The sequence below is a fragment of the Acinonyx jubatus genome, chromosome E1, assembly GCF_027475565.1.
Source record: "Acinonyx jubatus isolate Ajub_Pintada_27869175 chromosome E1, VMU_Ajub_asm_v1.0, whole genome shotgun sequence".
Lineage (NCBI taxonomy): Eukaryota > Metazoa > Chordata > Mammalia > Carnivora > Felidae > Acinonyx > Acinonyx jubatus.
Window position 1 is genome coordinate 34,957,759 of NC_069397.1, and position 8,487 is coordinate 34,966,245.

At 55.5% G+C, this 8,487-nt stretch overlaps 1 protein-coding gene across 1 annotated transcript; it reads left to right on the forward strand.

Annotated features, from left to right (window-relative positions):
• Positions 1-624: 624 nt before the first annotated feature.
• Positions 625-7,341, forward strand: TAC4 (tachykinin precursor 4). Its single transcript, XM_015083363.3, has 4 exons — positions 625-947; positions 4,407-4,500; positions 5,124-5,156; positions 6,952-7,341. Exons 1-4 carry the CDS (start codon positions 828-830, stop codon positions 6,993-6,995), a joined length of 291 nt encoding a protein of 96 aa, XP_014938849.1. The 5' UTR covers positions 625-827; the 3' UTR covers positions 6,996-7,341.
• The last annotated feature ends 1,146 nt before the right edge of the window (positions 7,342-8,487 follow it).

Below are 8,487 nucleotides of genomic sequence, written 5' to 3' on the forward strand. Positions count from 1 at the left end.
AGCTCCAACATTATTATGCCAGGAGCCATGGGGGAGACACTGGAAAGCTGTGAGCAGGGAGGACAGGTCAGGTTAGGGGTCTAGAAAAATCACTCTGACAGCAGTGGGAAGTAGTTTAGCCCTGATGACACCTCAGCAGGAGGCCATTCTTCTGGCGAATTCCAATTCTCCCTCTCAAGAAGTTCCACTCCTTCAAGCACCGCGTTCCTTCTCTCAGGGCAGGACGTGGGTTTGTATACACACCCTGGGACTCGACAGAAGGGAACAGCAGGAAGGGGGGAAGGGCTCAGCAATGGGGAGACAAGCGGTAGGATCCTAAGATCTGGGGAGAGGCCCCTCTTACAGGGGAGCAGAGCACCAGGCAGGGAGGAGCCACACAGTCCCCCTCCCTTGTCACCCACCATTTCCAGGGTGACAAGGCCCCCTCAGGCTTGTAGCCAGGCCCCACACAGTGCCCCATTGTGCACCTGCCACCAAGGGAATGCAGCCAAAGGCGAGGCGGGTGTTGCATCAGAGCGCTGAGCCCGGGGATCAAGTGCTGGGGCAGCAATGGAAGAGGTCTGGTCCCTCCTTTGGTATCATTGGCCTTTCCAGCAGGGGAGGGAGGGGTGGGAGTCACAGGAAGTAGCCTCAGGGGTCAGATAAGCTGAAGGAAAAGCAGGGTAGCTGGAAGGACCAAGAATAGGTGGAGCTTCACACACACACACACACACACACACACACACACACACACACGAAAGGAGCCAGAGAGAGGACCCAGACCTGCGGGCAGCATCTACAGGCCAAGAGGGGCTCCCAGAGGGTCCCAGTACTGAACACTACTGACCATGCTGCCCTGCCTCCCCCTGCTTCTCCTGATGGGGCTGCCTGCATGCACCGGGACAGTTGACGAGAAACTGGCACTCGGAGCTGAAGCAGGGTCCTGGGTAACCGTGACCCTGGAGGAGGTACCTTTGGGGTGAGGCAGGGGCTGGTCCGTGGTGGAGGGCTTAGAAGATCCCTTCTGCCGGTGCCAGGAGAGTAGGTTGTACATTGTTAGCTGTGTTGTCTGACTCCCCTCTGTGGGTAGATTCAGGGCCATAGCCCCTGGCCTGGCAGACCTCCAAAGGGGCACATGTACATGGAACAGTGGGTGAGTGTGTGTGTGTGCGTGTGTGTGTGTGGGGGGGGTGAGCGTGGGTGTGTGTGCGTGTGTTTGTGTGTTAACATATACTATGTTCCTGGCACTGGCCTAATGCTTCATGAATATTCACCAGTTTAATCCTATCAGCCTTGTGGAGAAGATACCATTACTATCCCCATCTCACAGATAAGGAAACTGAGGCACAGAAAGGTCAAACAGTCTGTGCAAGGTTATGCAGATTCAGCAGCACAACTGCACATTTGCCCAAGGTCAGATTTGGTGTATCCGTCCGTCAGAGGACATTTTCCAGAATTTCCTTCCTTTTTTTATTTCTTACATTTATTTACTTTTGAGAGACAGAGCACAAGTGAGGGAGGGGCGGAGAGAGGAGACACAGAATCCGAAGCAGGCTCCAGGCTCTGAGTTGTCCGCACAGAGCCGGATGCGGGGCTCGAACTCACAAACTGCGAGATCATGACCTGAGCTGAAGCCTGACGCTCAACCGACTGAGCCACCCAGGCGCCCCCCCCCCCCCCCACTGCCCCAGAATTTCCTTTCAAAGGGAGGGCCAACTTGGGGCGGGACCACTGTTTCATCTTCTGTATAGAAACTCTTATTTCCTGATAAGAGTTTGATTGCCAGTATCTTCTACTAAACTGGGGAGAAACCCAAAAATTAGGCACACAGCATGTGCCCCGACTCCATCTGATTGGGAAGACAAAGACCCTGACCTTGGGCAGCTCCCAGACAGGGGAGTGAGGCCAGCAGAGCAAACAGGACCAGTGTTCCGTGAAGGGTTTTAGGAGGGCAGACGGGGCAAGCCTGAGCCTGGCTCTCCCAGTCCCAGGATGGTCAGGACCCTGGGGTCACTGGGAGAGCCATCGAAGGAACAGCCATTTGTGGTGGATTTCCAGGAACCCCTGCTTTGTCCCCGAGTGTGGTCGAGAAGACAGCAGGGTGGGCGGTCCTGGGTTCAAGTCTCCGCTTCTCCACTGACGCTGTGCGACCCTGGGAAGGTCACGGCTGCTCTCTGGCCGTGAGTGTCCTCACCTGTAAAATGGGAGGCGAGGGAAGATGATCCCCGAGACTCTCTGCAAGCTGTGACATGCTTTGCAGCATCTGTGCCAAACATCACGGGACCTGGCCCAGGCCCAGGGACACCGAGCCACGTGACAGGGAGCTCTCTACGCAGCCATGCGAGAAACAGCACCTCACCCGGTCTGCTGGGCTTCCCAGCCCCCGGAAGCTGGGAGTAGAGGAACCATTTCCACGAGGGAGGTGACGGAAGGAAGGAACAAGGCAGGGTCAGCATGACTTGTCACCTCCCCCGCTCTGAGGGATCCCCCACGTGCAGCTATCCCTGGAGCTGGGGATTTGGGTTAAATGCATGAGGAGGGCTTCAGGCAGGGGGAGGAGTCTGTCCCGGGTAAATGGGGACCAGTGTCCAGCCACCCAGGAGGGTGGGAGAGAGGGGAGTCTTGTTTAATTCATAAGTAGCCATTCTCTCCAGCTTGCCTTTGAAGGCCGCCTTTTACCCAAAGTGGTTTTCATGAGCTTTTCAGAAACAGGTCCAGATCTCCAAGGAGGCTTTTCCGGTTCCAGGCCAGGCGAGGCGACTCCAGCCAGGTGGCTCGTGTTACTTGAGGGCTCTAGCTGCCTGTCTTCAGCCTTCCTGGGAAAGGAGACCCCATCCTCCTCCCTCTTCCCAGACTGCCAGAGAAAGGGCCCCTCTTCAGCATTCTGTATCCCACACCTGCTGTGTTCTAGGCTCTGTGCCAGGTACTGGGCGCACAGAGATGTGAAGATGGTCTAATGACTGTCACCCATTGTCACTCTCTCCACTAGCAAGCCTCTCTCCCTCTCGGCAGAGCTGAGCAAGCCCTTCGGGGTTAAGGCCAGAAAGTGAGAGGACATTAGCCCACATCACGAAGGCTGATGGAAAAATGAGAACTTCAACCCATAGCCCTCGGCCCAGAACTTTCAGCCCAGCAGCTCAAGGATGAAAAGGTCTTTGGGGGCACCTGGGTGGCTCAGTCGGTTGAGCGTCTGACTTCGGCTCAGGTCACGGTTCGTGAGTTCGAGCCCCGCGTCGGGCTCTGTGCTGACATCTCGGAGCCTGGAGCCTGCTTCGGATTCTGCGTCTCCCTCTCTCTCTGCCCCTCCCCTGCTCATGTTCTGTCTGTCTCTCTCTCTCAAAAACAAATAAACATTAAAAAAAACTAAAGAAAGAAAGAAAAGAAAGAAAGAAAGAAAGAAAGAAAGAAAGAAAGAAAGAAAGAAAGAAAGAAAGAAAATGCCTTTGCCCAGGGTCATGGCCTCTACCCCAGGCCTCATGCCATGTTCCATATGGGAGACCCAGGCTGGTGGGTAGGGCACACGTGGGGGGAAGTCAGGGGAGAAGCAGTGGGAGTGAGGGTGCAGGGGGAGGTCTCCCGCCTTGTCTACCAGGTGCCCACCATGAGTTCATCAGCTGCCCCCCCGCCCCTTGTCTATGCTTGGAGACATTTTTTTTTTAATTTTTTTCAACGTTTTTTATTTATTTTTGGGACAGAGAGAGACAGAGCATGAACGGGGGAGGGGCAGAGAGAGAGGGAGACACAGAGTCGGAAACAGGCTCCAGGCTCCGAGCCATCAGCCCAGAGCCCGACGCGGGGCTCGAACTCACGGACCGCGAGATCGTGACCTGGCTGAAGTTGGAGGCTTAACCGACTGCGCCACCCAGGCGCCCCTGCTTGGAGACATTTCTAAGATCGAGCAGAACCCAGGCCCTGGAGGCAGACTCCTTGGGTTCAAATCCTGCCTCCACCACTTCCTGTGTGACCTTGGACAAGTCACTTACCCTCCCCCCCATAAGTCTTAGTTTCCCCATCTGCAGAGTGGGGATAAACCACAGTCACTACTTCATATGGTGTTTGTGAAGAGTAAACGAGATTTTGGCCTTTGAGCCAGGTGACCCAGATTCAAGTTCTGGCTCCATCTCTGGACAAACCAATCTCTCCGTGCCTCGGTGTCTTTGTCTGTAACCTGGTAACCATACCGGTTCTTAGTTGGTGTGGCTTCAGCGGGGATGAAATGAGTTCATATGCGGAAGCGCCAGGAACCGTGTGAGGAACGTAACAGGCAGAACGTTAGCTATCTATTGCGTCTAGTAGGCACACTATTGGGTAAAGAATGCACCAGAGCCGCGTGCCCGCACGGAGCAAGGGTCACGACGTTGCTGGTGTTCAGGCTGCGCTCCCGGTCTCATCTCCGGCCTCTAACGATGAACTCTTTACTTCCCCAGGACGGTGTCGTCCCCCACATTCAGCTCACGCTTCAGGAGGTGAAAAGGGGCAAAACGAGCCAGTTCTTTGGGCTGATGGGGAAGCGGGTGGAAGGTGAGTGACAAAGGTGGGCGCTGTCCAGACAGGGGTGGTTCTGAGCAGGTTCTGTGAAACCAAGCCCAGGCACCAGGCCGGTAGGGGTCACCCGTGCCATAGGGTGTCCATATAAATGATCGTCAAACAACGACGCTTTGTGGAGAGTTCACTAGGCCAGGCTACAGGTGTGAAAACCGGGGCTGCCTCTGGCATGTGGGGGTGCAGCCACCCTAAGGGTGAGGGCATCGAAAGTCAGATGCTCAACCGACTGAGCCACCCAGGCGCCCCTGTTTTGTTTTGTTTTTTTAACAACTGCATACTTACATACATATGCAAACAGATACGGAAATTTCTAGAAGGATAGACATCAAACTGTCAACAGTGGTTACATCGAGGCTGGGAAGTGGAGGTGAGGGGAAGAGGGTGAAAGGGACTTTAATTTTGACTCCACAAACCTCTCATTACTTGACTCTTTTTATAGTGGGCATGTATTCAAAGGCTGCTTTTGTAATAAAAAAAAAAAATGCACATTTAAAAAAAAAAAAAAGGCACCAAGCCCCAAAGAGCCACCAACCCTTCCTGCCTCGCCAAGCCCCCAGGGAAGCAGTGTGGCTCTCACTCCTTCTTTCTCTTCCCCCCAGGAATACCTCCTATCCAGCCAGAGAGAAGAACAGGTAAGTGTTGTCTAAGCTTTCCTCTCAGCCTGCTCCCTGGGGAGGGCGGAGTTGTCCCAGCCACTAACAAGCCAGAGGTGGGGGACATGTTCTGGCCGGGGGCATGCCAGGCTGGCATCGGAGAGGGTGGGGCCAGCCTGGTTTGGCCACACACCAGGCTTCCTGGCGGTTTCCTTAGAGAGGTGGTCTGTGCGTGTGGGGTCGGGGGCGGCGGGGGGTGGGGAGTAGTTGCAGGGATAAGGAAGAGACAGGATGCAGCCAGTTCTGCCCAAAGGTTTCAAAATCACTTTGGGTCTAAAGCCTGGAATTGGAAAAACTAACCAATCCATTGCCCACACTGAGCCTAGAAGGATCTGAAAAGTGCAAATCTGAGCAGCCGGTACCCTGCCCCAAATCCCTGGTGAAAAGGGGGGGAAGAATCAAAAGAAAACCGACCAACCTTGACCCACCACACCCTCAGGACTCAGGATCAAGTCCAATGCTCTGACGACTCACCACATCCTCCGGGCTGCTCTCACGGGCTTGACTCCAAGCCCCACCTCTCCTTCCCCCACTGCCTGCTCTACCCTGGGCGCCGTGCTGTCCTTGGCACATTGCCCTGCCCTGCCTTGCTGGGTCACGTGACTGGTGTCCCCAGAGTGGCGCCCCTCCCACCTCGGGCAGGAGCAGGTCTGCTGTCTCCTTTGTACCCACAACGCGAGTTTCCATCAGTGAGAGGTGCCCCCTAGGTGTCTGTGGAAAGAACGGCAAAGGGAGGGACGGTGAAGGAGAAAGAGGTGGAAATCAATGAATGAATCAGTGAGCGAAATGAACCAATCCACGGTTCTTCCTCAACTCCCAGGATGCTTGAGGAACGACTGCATGTACAAGGCCCCAGGGCTGGCCCTGCCCTGCCCTGCCCTTCTTGGGTCCCAGGACGGCCTTACTGTGCTGCTCTCCTTCTTTTCTGTCTCTTCTGGCTCCACCCCCAGGGCACCCACCAGCAGGCACAAAGAGCGTGGGGCCTCCTGGGCAGGGCAGGACCCTCTAGAGAAGGTAGGTGAGAGCCTCCAGCGGACTGCAAGGGCATCAGGAGAAAGCGACCAGACGCCTCACTGCGTCTCCACGGTGGGGGCCCAGCAGCTGGACAAACAGAGCAGGGTCCCCACCAGCCATTAGGCAGATGTCCCATAGAAGAACACAGCTGAGGTGCAGGGAGGCGGTCCCTTTGATGATCCAGGCCCGAGACAGCTGTAGTCCTGAAGCTGGACCCTCTCCATCCAGATGGCAAGTCCCCTGTTTCCCCCACCTCCCCCCCCCACCCCAAGACTTTTCTAAATGTCTGAGCGATTCCATCCGAAGGGCCATGAAGTCACCTCAGTACCAACACAGGATCAGTGTCCCTCCATGCAGAGTGTGGGGCAGGGATCGTCATTTTGCAGGGATGGGAAGCAACTTGCCCAAAGTCACACAGTGAGCTGAGGACAGCAGGGACGAACGCTGGGTCTCCTGCTGCCTAGTCCGCTGCACCTTATACATCACCAGGAGGGCCTCTGGCCTTTCAAATACTGGATTAGCACTGCCCTTCTTTTAGACAGAATAGCTGAGGGCTGGCCCATCCATGCTCTGGAGGCGCTTACGATTGAATCCGGGAAGATACAATACCCGACAGATGAACTTGTCATTTGTCCAACATATGTACAGCCTGGGGGTAGGGAAGTGGAGGGCCCAGAGGGGAGTCACTGGGGAAGCCCTCCAGGGGTGGGGGGTGGGGTGGGACAGACAAGGCTCTTCTAACCGCCGCCGTCATGCACAGAACCCTTCCCAGGCAGAGGGGACAAGGACCACGGGTCAGAGTGAGAGCGCCCACCGCACACTTCCCAGGGGCCGAAACCCCGTCTCCTTACCTGGACGTTACAGCTGACAGCGGCCAGGCCAACGTGCTTCTCCGTGCGTCTCCTGCGCCCCGACGCGGCCGTGTCCCAGCCGGCTCACTGAACTCACTGCGGTTCCTTCCAGGACTCTTCAGTGTTAGGCAATGGTGACGCATAAAGGCACTGTTGTCTCAGTCGTGAGCTGGGGCTGACCCTGCCCTCCCTCGGCTCTCAGCCCCCATCTGGCGACTAAGCAAGGGCCGAGTGCTACCTGCTTCCACATCTCCTGTGCCTGGAACACAGTAGGGGCTCAATAAACGGACAAACGGTGAGCAGTTTCTTCTCTGGCACAGGGTAGATGGCAGGAATGCCCAGGGGCCCGGCAGGGCAGCAGGCGGTCTTTTCCAGAACCGCAAAGGGAAATTCTAAACAGCCCTGGTCCCCACCTTTGGGACACAGGTAAGCAGGACAGCCCCAGCCTGAAAGCAGACACCCTTTTCCCTACTCACAGGTCATCATCTCAACGACCCAAATCCATGGGTCCACTGACCTGGAGAGGAATTGGATCCCAGGTCCTCCTTCATCAATTCTCACGTATAAAAAGGGGCTCTTCAAGTAACTGCTTTGCTTTTGGGACACAGGCAGCTAGTTCATGCTCTGAGCACTGGGGAGAGCTCCGGAGCAACGAAACACTTCCTACCCTTAGGGAGCCCCCAGTCTGATGGGGAGACAACTGTCGCAGCCCCAGGGGTTAATAGGCAGGCAGGGCACAGAGGACTCTGGGATACTTAGAAACAGGCCCGCCAACCAGAATGAAACCACGGAGGGCAAAGCTAGGGAGTAAGCGTGGAGGGGCTACGTAAAGGGACGAGTAAGGAGTTGTGTGGGCTCAGGAGAAGACAATTCATTAATTCCCTAGGCTACATAACATTTAGCTTCTGTGTCCCTCTCTCCACAAAGAAGAAAACGGGTTAGAGGTTTTTTGGGAGGGGTACATCTGATCTTTTGGGAGTGGAGTGGCCAGGCTGTTTTTATTTTGTATTTTAAAAAAATGTTTAATATTTATTTTTGAGACAGAGAGGGACAGGGCATGAATGGGGCGGGGGTCAGAGAGAGAGAGGGAGACACAGAATCTGAAACAGGCTCCAGGCTCTGAGCTGTCAGCCCAGAGCCCGACGTGGGGCTTGCTTGAACTCACGACCCGTGAGATCATGACCTGAGCCGAAGTCAGACGCTTAACCGACTGAGCCACCCAGGCGCCCCCAGGCTGTTTTTAAAGGGAGGGGAAGACGGCACTGGAGGAGAGGGCAGGCCCTTCATCTGGGTGCCAGGGAAGGTTTCAGTGAAAGCAGAGACCAGTAAGGGGCAGCCAGATGGGGTCAGCACAACCAGTTAAGATAGATCCCTCTATTCGACCTGTAATAAAATAGCCTCCATCCTGTTCATCATGAGCCCTGAATCAACCTCAGGTCTCCCCG

Excerpts from the sequence above, each read along its gene's own strand:
- TAC4 (XM_015083363.3), top strand. The coding sequence starts at position 828 with ATGCTGCCCTGCCTCCCCCTGCTTCTCCTGATGGGGCTGCCTGCATGC. Across the intron at positions 948-4,406 it reads TAACCGTGACCCTGGAGGAG|GACGGTGTCGTCCCCCACAT; the intron begins GTACCTTTGGGG and ends TTACTTCCCCAG. Across the intron at positions 4,501-5,123 it reads GATGGGGAAGCGGGTGGAAG|GAATACCTCCTATCCAGCCA; the intron begins GTGAGTGACAAA and ends TCTTCCCCCCAG.